This window comes from Agelaius tricolor, unplaced genomic scaffold, assembly GCF_023055355.1.
Source record: "Agelaius tricolor isolate 1412-34295 unplaced genomic scaffold, bAgeTri1.0.p SCAF_1, whole genome shotgun sequence".
Classification (NCBI taxonomy): domain Eukaryota; kingdom Metazoa; phylum Chordata; class Aves; order Passeriformes; family Icteridae; genus Agelaius; species Agelaius tricolor.
In genome coordinates, this window is record NW_027269261.1 from 51,285,210 (window position 1) to 51,305,163 (window position 19,954).

General features: G+C 40.3%; 1 protein-coding gene across 10 annotated transcripts in view; it reads right to left on the reverse strand.

Annotated features, from left to right (window-relative positions):
- The window catches only part of NHSL1 (NHS like 1), a 176,407-nt gene that overhangs the window by 21,607 nt on the left and 134,846 nt on the right, over window positions 1-19,954 (reverse strand). For all 10 annotated transcript variants that reach the window (XM_071433862.1, XM_071433852.1, XM_071433877.1 and 7 more), the window contains exons 3-4: window positions 11,578-11,702; window positions 2,425-2,617 (exon numbers count right to left, since the gene is read on the reverse strand). In XM_071433862.1, coding sequence (XP_071289963.1) covers window positions 2,425-2,617; window positions 11,578-11,702 — 318 coding nt within the window. The remainder of the gene's footprint in view (window positions 1-2,424; window positions 2,618-11,577; window positions 11,703-19,954) is intronic.

A 19,954-nucleotide genomic window follows, 5' to 3' on the forward strand; every position in this document is an offset into this window, starting at 1 on the left:
GGCACTCCGAGACTGAAACTGCTTCCAAATCTGGATGTCTAGTCAGCAGCTTGTAAGCCTAATGCAATGCCCCTGCACCTTCAGGCTATCCAACAGATTTTTATGACTACTGTATTAGTTGCAATCTGTTCACCAAAGAGCCCTGAAAGCTGAACTCATGGAGCATTTATTGCACAGCCACGTGAGAGGCCTTTGTAGCAGAATCACCACTAATGCACTGCTGAAAACGTTATCAATTGTCAGCAGCCTCTTCAGAGGTTAACCTTTTATTTCATGCCAGGAGTAATAAAACGGAAGTTTTTTTGACCTCTCTTCTGGGAGAATTAGAAAAAGAGTGTGTGAAGGAAAAAGCCAAATCAAAACAAAAATCCTCAGTGGTTTGTTCTGTGTTATGTTGAACAAACGGCACCGGATTTCTTGTCAGTTTTTTTCCTGCCTCGTGCAGTAACATAAGGAACTTCACAAAACAAAATTACTTGGTGAGTGGGAGAGAAAAGGAGGGGAGCAGATTGTGACTTTTTAAAAGGAACAAGGACAGCAGCTTTTTCTGTATGTTGTGTGTGGCTCACAAGCTTGCCTTGTTTCACAGTAGCAATACAATTATTTCAAGGGAAGGGGAATGGTGGATCCTGGAGACCAGATCACATGATGTAAAAGCAGTCTTCCTTTAATGCCCTCCCTTTTCTATCTCTTCCAACTACCATGTTTAAAAGGGAGTAAGTGCTCAATCACACACTCCAGAAAAGTGAGAGATAATATGCATGTGCACCATTTCTATCACAAAAGTTGAGAATTGCTGAGTTTCCCGAGTCCTGGCTAAAGAATCCAGTGGACACAAGCTTTGCTACACCAATCAAATTATGCAGGTTGAAGTCACAAGCATAATTTATCCAAACAAGGTAATGTTCCACATGATGCTGAATTAATTCTATGAGTTATTTGATCCCTTTACCTCATTTTTCTTCTCATCTGTTGACTTCTCCCATATCTTCTGCAGTATGCAGGGTCATTAAATCGAACAACAGATTACTGTTTCTCTAAGTAAACTGTGTTCCTGCTGTCACAGTATCTAAGCCCTACTCAAGCTTATTGATTATGTCCGATTATCTGTTGTTCCCGTAACTTGCCTTCTGCATCTGTACCCTAAATTCCCTAGATAATACCAACTGGCAAAGTGACATTTCAGGATTGCATGTATTTTCCTTTTATTAGTTTTCCAGAGGTGGAGTATTCATAATTTCATGTTATCTTCATCTGTTTACTTCAAATACTTTCTACTATCTAAGGAATAATTATTGATTTCTCAGAGTTTGCTGATGTTTGCTACAGCTGTCCTGTTCCTATACTACTAGATTATTTAAATACTATTAAATAATACTAATTAAAATACTAGTTTATAAAAATACAGGTGAAAAAAAGCATTGGTAGAAGGGAAAGAGAACCTAATTTACTTTCAAAACAGAACCAAACATTGCAAGCTATTGATTGTCAGAGTAAGCATGGAGTCAGAGCACGCCATATGGCATTTGAAATAAATTGGATATTGAATATCATCCTGGCTTTGGCAGGCAAGCAGTCAGTTATTTGAATTAACTAATAAGAGACAATCTTGATACTGTGCAGAAAAAAAGGGGTTATTAAACTGAAGTGATAATTCCATCTTTGACAGAAATTTTGTTTTACATACAATGAAGTATCTATTCAGCATTAGGCTTTAGGGTAATTTAACTTCCACAGAGTGAGAGTTCTGCAACTTAAAATCAAAGAGCATTTTCAAAATGAAGAGTTAATACACAGTTCATAACAAGAAGATGTGGACTATAGTTATGAAGGTATGTAACACCTTCATTAACTTAATAAATGTCTTACATAGAGTATTACTCAAAGGTGCTACCATCATTAATGTTTGCTGTTCTAACCCTACTCTCCCTTGACACCTAAAACTTTTGTTGCTGATAAAAATTAGACCCTAGAGCTTTTTTTCTTGATTTTTGTAACATTTAGTCTTTGGAACACAGAAGTTCCTGAATACCTCCTTAAATAAAATTCCTAGAAGAAAATCTTACAATATCATCAACACTGGATGAACATGATTTTCAAATACATATCCTCAGTGCAGTCCACAGCAAAACACTGCTATTTATCAGCCAAATTCTTGCACTTCGTGAATATCTAAAGCTGTTTCGAGCCCATATACTTTAACTATCTCCATTATTGACAATTTCAAGGGATTTTGATATTTTCTAGTTAAGTTCAGATTTAGACTATTAAATGCAAAATGGGTTTCATAGAAAGGTGTGGTAAGTAATTTAAAATTCATGCATTGAATAAATGAGTGTTGAAAGACTAGCCAACTGTACGAATCCCCTTTCATCTCTGCCCTCCCTCATCAGTGTAATGCAATTACTGAAATTAAAAGCCTACCAGTCACATTAATAGGAACCACATCTGTTTGGACGGCTTGTGCTTGTTGTCGCATTTTCTCTTCTGGCGTTGGCAGTGGGAGAGACTTAGTCCAGTTGGTTTGGGTGTTGATATCTGACAACTCATTTGTAGCTGGACTTTTAGGCCTTTTGATGGTAATAAGCTTTTCTTCTTCAGGGGGAGAGACAGGACACTACAAACAGAAATATATACAACACTGTGAGTTTACTACTAAAAAAAATAGGTAGGACTGTGGTATTACTAAGGTGTTGCTGCTGCAGTCAGCACTGATTGCTTGTGGAGCAAAACACACCCTCACAAATATCACACTTTGACCTACATAAAGGGAAGTTTTAAACATAGACAAAAAATGCACAATAAAACATCTAGTTTGCATTTTTTCAAGACATTTGATTAGTCTAAGGAATATATACCAATGAAGGAGAAAGGCGTGGTGTTGCACATAGCAAAGCACAGTAACTAATTACACCTTACACACTGACACTGCAGCGATTAACCCTTTTCTCTCCCTGCACCAAGGTTTGCCTTCCCTTCCCCTTTCACTTCCCCATGCCCTATTAGAAGATGAGATTTGAGCACTGCTTTGTTCCAGCTGCACTAGGTTGTATGAATGTGTAAGGTCCCAGCAAGAATCGGGTTACTAAATGACAGATTTTAGCAGAGCTCAGTAAAAGAACCAATCAGCACACTCCACAGAATCATCACCCATGGATCAGTGAGGTAAGCAAGTAATTTTGCTTTGGTCTTGGAGAAACTCATGCCACAGTTCAAGGGGTTACTCATTTTTCAGGGGTAAAGCACTTAATATTATTAGTAGCCACAGAGCAATAATTTTAAAAGTCAGTTCTTCTCAAAGTGGCAGTTTGAGCTGCACTCAATTCCATGAAGTGTTTTATTTAAGAAAAGAAAAAAAAAACAAGAAACAAACCACAAAACCCAACCAATAAAACAAAAATCTTTCTGCACGAGAAAAACAGGTTGCAGCAGCTTGTGCAAATCCCTCCACCAAAGTTGTAAGCCAAAAAAAACATTTCCTTTTGGGAAGCAAATCTGTTTTCATTACTAGGTCTTTGCCTGCATGACAATAATGGCAGAGAAAGCCATGGAGCAGCTTTTTACTGACTGGACAGTACTTGTCCATCACTGGGGCTTCTAGCAGGTGGTCACAAACCCAAGTGAACCTGAGAGAAGCAGCAAGGCACTTCAGGGAATCCCAGAAACAGGATAGGAAGGAAAACCTGCAGGAAACCCAACCACAGTCTCCTTCTGCCCCCAGACAAAACAAAAAAGAGAACATGGAAGAAGAGGAGTTGCACAGCATTTGCAGCACTAGCAGAGATTTCTCTGCAACCTGCCGACTCCTCTGCTTCAGAGGAGTTTGCTTTGGGACCTTCCTCCCTACCACCAGACCAGAATTACCCCCCTCTTTTCTCTATTACACTCACCCTTTGGAAAGTCAAATACTACTCAGAACGGGGTTGTCAGTAGTGGGCCACTGCCTCTTCCCCCCTCACTGTTGCACAGGCATGGAAGGAAACATCACAGCTATTTATAACAGATGGATTTTTTATTCTTGTGGGTGTTCAGAATAAGTGATCTGTTTTCTCTTGTACCTGAATGCTATACAAAAGACATGCTCAAATGCTGAGAGCTGCACTGAATAAATGCTGCAACCTCTGTTTATCATTTCTGATTTTAATTTTCTTCCTGTTACTATGAGGAGTTCCCACTGTTTACAAATAAATAAATAAATAACCATTTATTTATTCTGTTATGCTTTGACTCTATATTCTTTAGGACAGAGTCCAACACTTTATTAAATAGAAAATAAAAATAAAAGCCACTTCCAGGCAAAAAGTAAGAGAAAAGTAGAAACTGTTCAAGCAACACTAAAAAAACATTTCAGGCAATGAAACCATTACTAATATTATACTGTGGTTTGGAACCACACTTCAAAACATGGGAGCTTTTCTTCAAGGAAATAATCAATTTCTGACATCCCTGAATTTTCTTCCTACAGAGGCTGTGGAAGGGATAGATACTGCTCTGTAGGTAAGGGCTCACTCAGCCCAGTGAAAGCCCTGGCAGTTCTATCAATACAACCTTCTTGGAGGACACCAGAACTTTTTCAGGCCTCTGCTGTTTCTAAAAGGCTCTAAACCCAAGTAATAATATGATGTGCTCATCTTTTTTCGAGAGTGTGTCCATACACTGTTTACATATATATACAGTGTGGGCACATATATATGTACTTACAAACACAAGGACTTTCCCACCTCAAATTACCCAAATTCATAAACACTTTCATTAACTTAATAAATTTGGGACAGGCATGCCAATGAAGAAGGGAAAGCTGCCTCCAGGCCATGCTTCCCCCAGTTAGGTTTAAAAAGTGATTGAGAGAGAAAGAAAGGGTTTGTAAGGAACATGGCAGGGGGGTGACAGCCCATCTGCCACAGCTGGCATGTGTATATGCACTTGAAGGAGTAAGCTAGGGTTGAGGCAAAGAAGTGTTGCTTTCCCTGGTCCACAATGAGCTTTTGTCCACCTGAATCAGAGAGACCAAGAGAGACACCTCAAGCATAATTTTGCAGTTTGTTTGGGGTGAGGATAAGCACCAGCGACCTTCAAATACACTGCCTGCTTGATACAGTCAGCATCAGTGTCACCTTCAGACTGCACTTCAGTGCCAGGTCTCAGCTGTCATGCAGCAGTCTCCAAGGGCTACTCCAGTCCGTTAAGTGGCAGAGGTACTGGTTACAAAGCCATGCTTCCTTTCCAAAGAAATTACCCAAGCCAAGCAGAACAGGTTTTTTATTATAGTACACAAACAGAAAAACTGAAGAAGTGAAGCATCTGCTACAAGGGAATCCTAATTTTTCAAAGAATGTGAAACATCAATCAGAAATTTTGTAGAATTAGAAGCTGAGAAAATTTGGGACAGATGGAGGAAGACAGACAGAAATAAGTCAGGTTATATGAGCAAATAACCAATGAAAAGCAACTGAAAACTCAATGGTGCAGTTGAGCTCAAAGCAGTGTCTGTGAGAACAACCCACTGACACAGGACACATACACATACTTCTACAAAATAATTCAGTAGAAGAGATGGAAGTGGTTTTGGGTGTAGGAATAAGTGTTCACATTTCAACTGTAGGTACATTTTCCATGGCTCCTGAAGAAACATGACTGTCTCTACTTATATCCTTTTCTCCAAAGTACTCTCAGTGATAATGGTATATGCATGACAAAGCTGTGCACAGCTTTATTACACATAGAGGAAGGCAGCAACTCATCTTTCAGCCTTCTTCAGACAGAAATTATTCACCTCTTTAATCAGGATGAAAATGAGATTTCCATATTTTTAGCAAACATTCCCAGATTTACAGCACAGAAGCTTGCTGAAAGATGCAGTGAATTGCTCCTGTGTGACAGGAATGTCTTCTCTAGTCAGGTCTGCTACACTGGAATCAGAATGAGGCATAGCTGATCATAAACTCTATGTTCATAACTTGTCCCATTTTTAAAGCATCTCTGAGTCATAATAATTTTACTGCCAGTCTTAATGCCCAAATCCCTGGAAGGGTTGCTATGCTCATCTCCACAGGAAAATCTGTTGGAATTCATTCTTTTGCATGGACATGGTAAGGGGTAAAAGGTGGGATGTGAAAGCAGCAGCCTTGGACCTTGCAGTGTTTCCACACACATGCACTAGGGGGGAAAAGCATGAACCTTCAAATGGGAGTTAAAATAAGAACCCAGGAGAAAAATGGCCTATAAATATCCTATAGACAAGCTATATGGCTCAGTGAGCTGGAGCCTCTCCAATGCCTTGTTGACATATTGTCCCCCAGCCAACTCAGCTGCTGAGATACAACAAAAGAGTTTCACTATCTCAGCACTTTCATGCTATTTGAGAGGTCCCAGATGACAAATGAGTTTATGCTATGTATCTTGCAGCACTCTCTGCCTAAATAATCTGTTTATTTTAAATCTTTTTCATATAACAGGCGTTTATACTACAGTATCTAAAAAAGATGGAACCTCCAGGAGAATTTAATCCATACAAATTTTACTTTTCAGCAAAGAGATTTCAAACTTCTAGTCATGCCTACTGTCTACTTCTAGTCATTATCCTACTGTCTACTAAAATCACTTCTAAAATCATAATTTATCAGAAAAACAAAATAAATGAAAAAAAATCAGTGTTGCAGACAGCAGCCATATGAGTTCAGCTGTCTATTATATTTGCCAACATCCTATTTCTGCCTCCAGTGTCCTACTAGGTTTGATGGCTTCAAGAGCCATTTTTCCAACACCAAGGGATCAAGACAACCAATAACAGGGAAAAGAAACCCAAGACCCAAACCTAGCCAACTGAGAATGGCACCTCACATGCCTAATTCAACCCATGGGGTTTCACACTGTCTCATGGAACACTGCCAGATTATAAATTTACATGAATTTACACTTTAGATGAATTAGTCTTTGACTCTTTTTGGTGTCCTCTAGACCAAGGTCACCAGTCTAGTTCCCTCAGTTTTCACAGACAATTCCATTTTATTACTTCTACACACACGTCTCCAGTTGCACTAGCCAGCACTGCTATTCTACTAAATTCTTCACTTCATAACCTTCACTGTGTCTCAGTAAGGAAAAGATTTTTTGTCAGTGAAATTACTGACTATCAAACAACTTATCACCTTAACAAGCACCGCAGAAATGTTATTTTCTTCTTCCTCTACTCTGTTGTAATGGGATAAAAACCACAAGAAGATCTGTGCTGTTTGGAGCTCTAAAAGCCTATCTAGTATTTGCCTTAAGATAAAGACCAATGAATTGTATCAAGGTAAAATTTAAATGTGAGGATGCACAGAGCAGATACTTTTCCTGAATATTCTCTCAGCATTGGATTGAGTCCTTGCCCTTCAAGAATGTACCCAGTTGCTTTCTAAACTCATGTAAACTTTCAGCATGCCCGATTTACCCCTTACCATGCACAGTCTGAGTATGTGAAGAATTACCCTCTTTTCCTTGTTCAAAATTTTCTGTACTCACCTCCTTAACGCTTTGGCATTTCATGTATTATGAGCAGCTGTTTCAGCTCAGTAAATGGCACAGTATTTTAAAAAATCAAACCACTGTAAATGGTATAAAATACATGTGCTGCTTACAAGAGCAGCGCCATGCAGCTGCAGCAGAGGGGCAGGGAAGCCACCTGAAGACACCATCACCCAGAGGCATCTTCAGCTCTGCCAGACCTTACACCTCGGGGGTTTTTAGGCATTCCTACCTCCAAAACTGAAGTGCCCAACTTTACCTCCTCTTAGCAGCAAGTAAAGTTTTGCATTAGACTTCCTCAAATCAATACAGTTAGAGCACTTGTTTCCACTTAAGATACTAAACAGTTTAGTGCAGAAATTGGAGAGATAACTAACAGTTCAGATGATCACAGTGGCAAAAATACACTCTCACCCCATCCCACACTCCCTGTCCTCCAATAAGGGAAGTTAAGTGTTTCTTCACCCAAAGCATAACTATCAAAGCAAAGTTCCTAAGCCAAATGACATGATGTAGGGAAAAACACCATGAGTTTTGGGTGCACAAACATTTTCATAAATGGAATAAAGGAATAATATATGCAATACTGCATGCTTGGGAGCAGGTATTCTCTATAGTTCACATTTATCATTCAAGAAAGACACATTCCTCCAAATTAGTAGAGTTTTTCCTTGGCTAATTAAAAGCCAATGAAGCATTGGGGAGGGGTTTCAAAGGAGACTAATGTTAATAGACAAAAAAGGGAATAAAAAACTCTGTGAACTAAGTAAATACAGGATACTGTACAGCAGACAAAAAGGAGTACAGAGGAACACAGAAGAAGCAAACCTGGCACGGGACTCTTCTTTAATTTTTTTTTTCCTAAGCAGAAAAAAGCAGCAGGTAACAACTGAAGGCTAAGAGCAGAAAAAGACTGCATATAGGCTAAATACTACAAGTAACATCAAGCTGCAGATATGGCAGCTGGATGGTCCCACTTGTGGGCAAAGTACCTTGTTTTTCCAGGGAACCAAGTTACAGCAGGCGCTAATGCAAGACTGAGAGATGCAGTCTAACAGACTAGACTGTTGAGTGAGACAAAAAGAAACAAAGAGAATGAGTGGTAAAAAGGGAAAGAAAAAGGAGTAAGAAAAAAAACACACAAAAGACAAATTCAGTTAATATACACATGCATACATTTCAGAACATAAGGAGAACTGGAGTTTGAATGTGACATTTCAAAACATCTTTCACACTGGTAAAACAGAGTAACACTGAACGACAGGAATAGCTCCCAAGCTCTGTCACAAACAGCAGCATGTAAGATACAAGAAAGGAGAAGACTGGTCACAGCATTGAGATGTAAAATCCAGGTAAACCAATTTAATCACCAACAAACTCAATTAGGATCAGTACTACACTGGAGCTTGGCCTGTGCTCCATTAATCTAACTTGTAAGAATCAACATTAAAAGGGCAGATCCAAACACTTTATTTTATATCAACTTCCACTCAGAGATTTCAGCTTTCTATGTTTTCTAATTTTGTTCATTCATTTTTGAGTTGGGCCTGCTTCTCCTTAGTGGTTTTCCTTTGGAACAGCACATGTTCTGCTTATCTTAGACATTTCCTAAGATGCTGAAACACAACGTGCTTGGTAGTGTGACTATTACCCTCTGCTGACAGACACCCACCTCCATAAAACCTGAAAATGTTTGTGGATCGACACCTAACAATGGTTTCATATTGTCTCCACTGTAGACAGACAAGCAGAATATCTGGCTATGGTTTTTAGTTTTAGAAGCAGATTAAAAATAACAGGGAAAGCTGGTTTCCTTTGTGATATCACCCATTCTTTTTTGCTGTCAGTTGGCAATTATATCAACGGAGAAGTTTATGAACAGTAAAGAGTATTCATCCACCCATCATTATTTTGCTGTTCTCAAATTTCAATTATTAAATACTGCATACACAGAATTTAAATGTTGGCTTTTTTGCTTTAAATAGACAACAAAGCTTTCATCTAGCAATAAGGAGTTCACATTTTGAATCACAGGATTTTTGGTGACCCTAGTTCCACACTGTTACCGAAGAACTCTCCTGACAGCTGAAATATGACCCCCTCAAGGCATAAGACTTATTAGAATTACTTGGCTCTTTACCAGTAGGATAATAATTCAAGGTCAGAAATTTGTTGTGGTAAACATTCTAAAGAAAGTAAACAATCTTCTAAAGAAAGATTAAACATTTACAGCATTTAAAAATAAAAGTGCCAATTAAACAGAGATAGTGGTCAAAAAATTCCACAAAAGAAAGTTATACAATATTAATGGAGAATCATGCTACAGTTTACAAAAAATTTATGTCTTTGTGAGCTGGAAATAAGAGTGGCAGGGTTAAGGCTAAGGTTCTGAGATAATCAGTAACAGCCAAGACTGTCAGTTTGGCAGCTATCTTTCTCCACAGCTCTGAATCATCCTTTCAGCTACAATATTTAAAGGAACCTATTCCAATTTGAAATGGAAGTGCTATCCTATATTTAAAGCATACTTAGTTACATTAATTTTCTCCAGAATGCACAGAAATTGTTAGTAACACATTATGTTAACACTCAAAAAACCCTTAACCAAGAAAGGATGACAGCTCTCAGTCTCCAAGAATTCCCACCCATGCTTATATACTTTCATGCAAATTGTTTAAAGAAAAGTGTACTCCTATTTTTTAAATGTTACATTAGTTTTACGTGTGCAGATGGTTATATGCTGCACAGCACTGGCCAGGACAAGTTGATGGCATGTATGTATGCATTTATGTGCAGGACATTAATTAATAGCAACAAACAAGGTGTTAATACTTTCCCCATTGGAAATCATAATTCCAGTGAACTCAGCAAGGTTTTGCAAATTACCATTATAATGTATTCCACAGTATGAATGTGCTTTACATTCTCGGCTCACTGCCAGTACATACCACACACAGCTAAACAAGATGCTCTGACATTCCCTGCCAATACACAGATAAAATGCAATCACCACCTGGACAAGAGACTCTACATATTCCACAATACCTCTTATTATGTGACTAAAACCCATGGAGGATAAAACTCAAAAACACTGTATCTACTAAAGTGCATTCTCAGAGTCTGCACATTTTGCTGATAAAAGTTATTTGGTCCATATTACCACAAGGACATATGGTTTAGTAACAATTCAAAGAAATTAAACTGTGTTACAATCAAGGATATCCTCCCACTCTCGAAGCAAGAGCTGTTTTTGGCAAAGTATTCTAGAATATCTATCTTGAAAATGCTAGGAGCTCTGGCATTTCAGTTTTAGGCAGGCATACACCCCAGCAGTAACATCCTAAACCACTACACCACAGTCAGCTTTTCCTTCAGAGCCTACAGGCACCACAAAGGCAGAAGAGCAGAACTTTTCTTCTTCAGAACAGTAACACAACTTACTAGTTCTGTAATTGAAATCAATATAAATTGATGTACAAAGCAATATGGCTTCATAACGTTCTTAAAACTTGTGATCAACTGTTCCTTCTCTTTATTTTATTTATTTCTAGATTCTAAGAGTTGAGATGTGGGGATATAAGCATGAAAATCATGAAGTAAACTGAAAGAAAGGCAATAAACCCAACTTAGTGGACAATCTTCATTTTCTGGATTCCATTAGTAAACAGTTGTGATGCATTAGGACAAAGCCCCTACCTTACTGAATAACCACCTGCATTAGCAATTCGAAGTGTGCACCTATCCAAGTTACAATTCAAGTATGCTGATGGCTGCTGAATAGCTCTTCCTGCAATTTAGCAGCTACCCTTGCTGGAGTCTTCCCTCCAGAACATTACCAAACCCCTTCTTTCACACTCTGAACATACCAGTGGGAGCTGTGTATCACTGCATGGGTAAAATTAGGAGTTTTAAGACACTATTAAATTCAGATGAACTACTGTCACTGCAATTCAAAGAAATAAACATCTTTGTGATCCTCTAAAAATCCTGCCTTAGTTGACCAATGTTATGGCAGGCAATTACACTGCACCACACAAGTATTTTTTCCAGCACTTTTCCCCCCACCATTACCTTTTGTTCAATTTCTTCATAATCATCCTGGTAGCTTCCACAGATTGCACTGGAGGATGAGAAGGTGGGGCCCTGAGAGTAATACTGCGAGCTCCGGTAGCCATCCCGCCGCAGCTTGTCACACTCTGCCAAAAGGAAGAGAAACAGGAGGTTCAATCATGGCAAGAGCCATTACTGCTTATGCTTGGTGTTCAATAGCATTTAAGTACTGAATGTTCTTCTGAAAAGGTTTACCATGCATTAACATTGCCTGCCCCCAGTGACAGAACCCAAGGGCACGTCCCTCATATTTGTATCTATATTTCCTCCTCCCTTCACATGTGTGACATACGTAAGCCCACAGAGAGTGTATTAACCCAGGTGATGGCAAGTGCTTTGGAAAGAAGGGGGAAAGAGATTTCTTTATTTATTTAAGTGAGGCCTGGCTCGGTGTCTTGACAGATGGCAGCATCTTGCAGGATGGGAGACGGATGCATGAGAGTAACTCCAGGGGTCTCATTTGCCGGGCTGGTAGACATCTATTATGTGCCTTACACTTGAAATGATGATGATGTTGCTCACTACTCAAGCACCATCTGCTAAATAACTTTGGCACTGACCACTTGTCTTGTCTTCCTGTCCGTGGAAGAGACCATTTACTGTGATTTTGGAGAGAGGAATGCAAATCACAGGGATCTCAAAATCTTGTGTTGCTGCAGAGCACACGTAGTTTAATACTACAGAGTTTCTAAAGTTCAGAAAGCGTTCAGAGCAGACATGCATCCCCACTCACAATAGCCAAAATTCCAGCCAGCATAGCATCCCCCTCACCAAGTTTTCCACAATCATCCTCCTGTCTCCTAATTGATATTCAGTGTGATTGTGCTAAAGAATAACAGACGCCAGAGCATAAGGAAAAATTAAATGTTCAAGATGCAGCAACCAAACTCATTCGACCAGTTAGCTTTACACTTTCAAAGACAGATATCTAAATCTGTTGAAAGATGGTGAAAGCAAGAGAAAAATTAAGTATTTGGTGTATTTCCATTTAAGGAAGTGAAATTTCTGCACAATACATAGGCATTATCACAACACAAAGCACTTCTATCATCACTTGCTGGAGAAGGCCTTTCTGTGATTATATATATTATCTGTCTGCCTATCCTGATCTTCTGAATACTCCTTAAAATAGAAAAGATGCAGTGGTTATACCAAGGGCAAGGTTTTAGAGAGGCTTTTGCCTGGCAAATGATTAGGTGGACTTACAATGTGCATCTCCAGCATACATGACCTCTGTTATGCCCAGATGCTTCTGAGACTGGGGTCTGGAGGACTTGTGCTGACAGGTTAACTGATCTATAGGAACCACAGATCTGTGAGGATTTAATCAATAAGGACTCTCCTGTATCTGCACATGGACACTGAGGAGGCAAGCTTACACTCTGACAACCAGCCACTTCCATTGGTGCAGGACATATGTCCTTGCCTATGTATCCCTAATGTCTCCAGAAGGGCAGTATGACAGGAACCTTTCCTTCTCTCTCCATTCAAGGACCAGCAGCAGTGTGGGTTTTGAGATCCAAATCAATGGCTGTATCTGAAGATCAGAGGGCTGGAAACCCTGTTTACCCGTTCCACATGTGTGAGCATGCTGACATTGTGCACATCTGGCAAACTGTTGCCGTACTTCAGGAGGGGGCTGAAAAAATGACTGTCAGCAACCACAGCAAAGCAAATTCCTCCACCACCATTCCGAATTTGATACTGGATCCAGCCAGATCCAGCACATAACACACACAGATGTGAGCACCCTGATGGGTTGTTTGTTGGTTTCAGCTACAAATGAACAGGCTAAATGGACTGTGGCAGAGCAAGACAGCCCAAAGACTCGCATCAAGTTGTAGCACGATTAACACGCAAAGTTGTCAACTTGGACACTGCGACTTTTACAGAGGAATCATTAATCACTACCAACAAACATGAATACAACCTAATGGGTGCACAAGAATGCCGTTATTTTTCCTCCCATTTTTGGACTGAGGCTTAAGAGTCTTTGCTGGCCACTCCTGACACTCTCTGACATCAAACATCATGGCACGCCCCAAAAAAAATCCTGTCATGGTCTGACCTGGGCTAGATGCCCACCAAAGCTGCTCTATCACTCTCTTCCTCTGAAGAGAGCTGGGCAGGAGAGAGAAAATATAACAAAAGGCTCATGAACTGAGAAAAGGACAGGGAGAGATCACTCACCAGTTAAAACAACAGGCAAAACAGTCTTGATTTAGGAGACTTGTTTGAATTTATTACCAATCAAAATAAGAGCATGATAATGAGAAGTAAAGCAAATCCTAAAAAACACACTCCACCCACTCCTCCCCTCATTCCCAGGCTTAACTTAATTCCCAACTGTCTACCTCCTCCACACTCAGCAGTGCAGGGAGATGGAGAATGAGTGTTATGGTCAGTTGATCATGTTGTTCCTGCTGCTACTTCCTCCTCAGGGAGGTCATTCCCCTGCTTCAGTGTGGAGTTCCTTCCTTGGGAGACAGTCCTCTAAACACTCTCCAATATGAACCCTTCCCATGAGCTACAATTCTTTACAAACTGCTCCAGGAGTGGTTCTCCCATGGGTGCAGTCCTTCAGGAACAGTCTGCTTCAGTGGGGGTTCCCTACTGTGGGTCAGAAGTCCTGCCAGCAAATCTGCTCTTGCTTGGGCTTCTCTATCCATAGATTCCCAGGGCCTGTCAGGAGCCTGCTCCAGTGTGGGCTTCCCATGGAGTCACAGTTGTCACAGGACTCTTCTGGAGGCGACAGGCTCTTCTGGAGCGTGACAGATGAATGCTCTAATATTAATTGTTTGACCTTATTTATTTTCCTAGCCAAGAAGGTGAAGATCAGGAGTAGTGCACTTCATGAAGCCCAGAAAAGCTCCAAAAACTTAAGGAAATCAATGCTGAAGGTTCAATTCCATCAGAAGTTCAAGTGGAGTGCCAATAACAACCTGTCAGCTTATCAAGCTCACAACCTCCCACTGTCCACAACACAAAATCCATGTAACTTCAGAAGTTATTGCAGCAACATTGCTGATTAAGCCAAAATTGCCAAAAACTGCTAGGTACAACCAAGAAAAAGGTGGTTTGTCCCCAAGAACAGCTTTTTATGTACTGTAACTGTACATATTGCAGCACAGCAGGAAACACACTGTGGATGGCACCCAAGGCCAACAAACCTCACCAGAGGCTTTAGGTAGACATGTTTTACTTCATGTTGCAACAGCCTACATGCACAACACAAGGCCACACATTGCACCTGACTGAAGGTACTGCTGCTGCCGAACCAAGGGTGGCAACTGCTGTCTAAAACTTCTTCCAGCTAGAGGCTCCTCCCCTCCATCTCCTTACTCTTACTAGAGGTGCACACAGTGTTCTGTAATTAATGAGGTTCATATTTTTCAGATATAGGGGTTTTACTTTCGTAAAAAAAAAAACCAAAAAAAACAAAACAAAACAAAACAAAACAAAAACAAACAAAAAAAACAAACAATGAAAACTTACTCTAGGAAACACTCCAGATACTTACTCTTGGAAAGCCTCCCTTCTTCCCAAAGGAACAGTATGTTGTGCTAGTCTGACAGCCCCAAACAGAGAAGAGCACTATACACTAAGTGAAAAAGTTCTTACGGTTATGCATGTTATTTCAGAGATGTCTGTACTGAAGCTGACAAGGTAACAGAAGGATCCATCCAGTTCCAGTTATTAAAAATCTTCATTTTAAAGAATGACAATACATTAGCATCAGTTGAATTGGGGACATACACTCTCTTGGCTGCCATTTCCCACATTATACAACATTCAAAACCATGAGCAGCGTTTCCGTATTTCCACCAAAGAACTGCCAGGTGGAACCCTAGGACACTGCATCAGGCAGGACACAAACACCCGCTCCTGAGGGTGTGCTCACCATTCCAAATCTGCAGCACATGCTGCAGGCAAGCTCCAAGTCATCATTTTCACATGAATCTGATCTGAAAAGTGCAACAACATGATTATGCCCCAGATGAACCAATTTTGCTTACACAAACATTAATTCCAGGAAAGTGTTAGTGCTTTGGCAATTACAATTGGTGGCTGCACTGGGTACTGGCACAACTCAAAAGTCTGAAGCTGCCTCCCTCCCCTTCATCTCCTGACTGATTGCTTCTGAGGCCAAGTGCATAGGGACATTGCCTGTCACCTTCTGCTGCTCTGCAAGTGCTTTTCTGGCTAGGTGAAACCATACATTTGTTCTTGTTTTCCTTCTATACTAGTGATACATTAAATTTCGGAACCTCCTCTGTATTAGAAGTACTGCTCAAAAATTACTGTCATTACATTATATAATAATTTTTCTTTCCACTTACATGGTACAAGTGAAACCCTTCCTAAAAAATTAAATCTTTCCTGAAATTTTTCCTTATGTTTTGCTGTTCACAGGGTGGTTTTAGTTAAGCGTGAAGAAAGTGCGTGGGAAATGCAGATGAAGCCCTTTTAAGGGCCCCTTCATCATTTCCACAGTTATTAGAACAGGCTTTGGGAGACACAACCAAAGCAAATGTGTTAAAGCTGTCAGTGCCCAATACAATCATGCCCAAGTCTCTGCTATATACCCAGATACTCATATATTTCCTTAGGATTGCAGTATTGCAGCCTTTGCCAAATCTTGGCATCAGACAGAAGCATGCTGGGGACATGTCCTGTGTATCACTCATCTCTACTCTCTTCCCTTCTGCTAAATAAGCTGGGGAACAGGCAGGTACCTGCAGCAGCAAACTGAGAGCAAAGGCCCAACCAGCCATATGCAATTCTGCACCAGAATTTTGAGCCATGGCACTGAATTCAGCACTGTTGTGAATAACTCCACCTCTCCATATAAAAGCTTACGGCCTTTGTGACAGACTGTCAGGCCAAGTGTATGAAAATACCTCTGAGGCCTCTCAGCCCAGATCTCTCTATTACATACAAGGAACTCATATGTGCCCCTGAGTCAGTAACACACACAAGTCTCAAACACAGAAGCAATTTCCTGCTTTTCCAACAACTGAAATCATATTCTCGCATGACAATTTGAGGCACAAATCACGGGAGTGAACAGAAGGCACAGCACTGATACCTCAGTAATTCGTCTGACATGGTATTACCATGGTAAAGCAGGATTAACGTTTACCTTGTCAGACCTACACGCCACACCGTGCCATGACAGATGGAAGGCTGGGTTTGCTGGGAGGGGACCAGATGCACTGGCTCTTTTCCTCTCCTTTAACCAACTTGGGTAACGTTTTGTACCTGCTGAGCTTCCTAGCCATAAAACTTGTTGCCATATCTTAAAGTTTTTATGAAGGAAAATGCATTACCCTGTCAGAAGCAGAACTGGTCGGAGTGACATGAATTCAGTTATTTTCAGAAGTTGTGCTTTGTATTTTTTTATTGTAAATGAACTGTGCAAGAGTGCTATTTATAACAAGCCCCTTCCTAAAACAATTATTTTGCCTGTCAGTGTTAGTGGGCCCCATATGTACCTGTCTGCAGGGAAAAAAGCCTCCAGGTGCTGGCTTCCACGGCTAGAGCCTGTCTGAGCCCGAGACCTCTCCCTAAGGCAAAGCCCCAGCAAGAGCACTGAGCCACAGCTTTATGCCACCATCCTGGACCAGTCCTTCACGTCTCAGGCCGGAAAGTGCACCCATCACTCATTAAATTAGCCCTAATGAGATTACTCTGATTACTCCTGTAAGCAAACACTGCTCACATGACTGTTGCAGGATCAGGCCTTAAGCTCTGTAGCTGTCTACATCCACATGTACACACTCAGGCATACTCTCACAAGCATATACTTGAGAGGCTAATATTAAAAAACTAAAATCCACATTTTAAAATATTTATTAGTAACCAGCAAAGGCACTAGTTAAAGAATTAAAGTGCCATGATATTGACTAGTATAAACTTAGAAACTTGGCATCAAAGTTATTCAGACATCTTAATAGCGTCAATTAGTTTGGAATAACTACCCATCCAATTGCATGGGTCAAGCAATGAAAAGACAGGAAAATCATATCCTGGAAACATCTAAATTTGCCCTGTATGCAAGAACAGGACCTGGAACTCAAGACTAACTGCTAAAATCCAAAGAGATTAAAATAACATGTAAGTCGGACCAGGAGCAGATGCGCTGCCTGCCTGGCTTAGCTGCTGAAACAAAAACTCCCAGGTACAAATGTAGAAAGAGGAAAGACCAGCACACACATCAATTACTTTTATATCACCTCTTGCTGTCTCCTTGTCAGCAAGAAGGGACATGTGACAAGCTGACAGCTTCATCTGCATGCTTGAAAAACTCTCTCAGCTGAAGTCTGAGTGACTTCTTGGCAGAGCCTTTCATGTTGTAACTCGTATTTTTCTATTTTTTTTTTCTTTTTCTTACTACGGAGAGGCTATTAACTGCTCAAGTCAGATAAACTGTCAACCAGAGAACTAAATCTGCTGACTAGTATATTAAAACACATTTATCCATTCTCTGCACATACCACTGGAAAACCACTCTACTCCCCAGGATCAGAAATCTTTTTTTTTTCAGTCTTCAAACACTGTAGTTAACTTCTTCTGTAAATATCCCCAAACCATGTTCCTCCCTAGTCACGACTACAAACACTGTCTTACAAGTAGCTTTTCAAAATTTCACCTAAAGCCAGACAGACTGTAGTACAGTATACATTTGTCTTGTAAACTCAAACTGTTCAAAATTACCTCTTCCTTTACAGGCGACACTGCACTTCAATAATCAAAGTATCAATATTTTTGGCTTTAAAAGAAATTACTTTCACTGGTAAGTAACGGCATATAATTTTAATTTACTTACTAGAGACTTTGAATTTGTTTTTCCAGTTGAGTTGAGATAACTAAGATCTGGTGGGCTTGTGACAGACAGGTGTGGGTGTCGAAGACCAGGATTTCTGAGCCGGCATTGCTGCATCTGAGCAAATCACGTTGGGTTAGATCCAGTCAAGGACTTACTTCCTGCAGTCAGACAGGGCATGATCTAAATTTCACATATGTGCCTCCTAAATTCAGAGTCCAAACAGGGATGTACATACTGCCTGCAGCATATGAATACACAGAAAGGCACTCAGTATAAATCCAACTAAGGAAGAACTTGAGATGCCATAACTCTCATCATGACCACACCAGTAATGGCTGGTGCTGAGTCCAGTGCTGCAAGGCCTTCTCATGAGGGGCAAGAGAACCTAACAGGGTTCTATGGATGATGTGCTTTTGCAAGTTAAAAGTATTTTTCATTTAGATACAAATTTAAGTTTTTTACAGATGAGGTAGGCACAGGCTAAATCTCAGCTTCCTAATGGTGTTCTCAGAACACTAAGCAAAAGATTGTCCCCTGTAAAAGCCAGAGTTGTGCCAGAGTTGTCATATGGTCTGGTGCTAAGTACCGACACACACTCTGACTCTGAGCACTGAACCAGGACCTCTTCAAAGGGCATGGCTCCCTCTCTGCTTGTTCACAGCACTGTGGTAAGACATGGATAAAACCAAGGTGACACTTGACTATGCAGTTAACTGGGGAATTTCAGGGAGGTAACTTTCCAAGATAAAGAGCTTGTTGAGAATTATTATGCCTGGAACTATAACTAAAACAGACACCCTAGTTCAAAGGTTTCTTTGGTTAGTAAATCTAACTGAAATTACTACCTTTCATTCTGTGCCTCTTTATGGTTCCCTCATTTGTAAACTGGGGTTAAGAATGCAGAGTTCTCTGTGTGTAGATGAGACAGGCTATATAAAAGCTCAGCTGTACAAAGGCAATCTTGTTTCTCACAAATATCTCAAGTTAAACATGACTTCAAAAAAAGCAGCTCAACTTAACTCCAATACAGCACCTATTTTTGTCCCTGGATCTAAATATGCAGCAGACAGCTTGCCTCTACCACTTCACATTCCTCCCAAAAATTCACTCAGCTTGGATCATGTCCCATTTTCTTTAACTGTATAAATCCCCATATCATCTGCAGAACTTGACTATCACAGAGACTGCTTCTATATCAAAGCTTTAAAATATGTTGTAAAGCCACAGCAATGATGCACTTGTGCAACCACTGAACTGTAACCAATGCTGACTGCAAAGCAAGTTCATGAACTTCAGCTGTGATATATCCAGTGCACCATTTTGTTCAGACTCCCAGTTAAATGGGTCAGGGATTTCAACAGATGGAGTACTGCTGGCACCCAGCTGAAAAAACTCCTGCTCCAACAGCTCAATTAGGTGCTCTGGCTAGTACCAGCCTTTGCCAATCCAGCCAACTTCCTTATTATTCCCATCCCTTGCCCCAGAATGCAGTTTTATACTGATATTTCT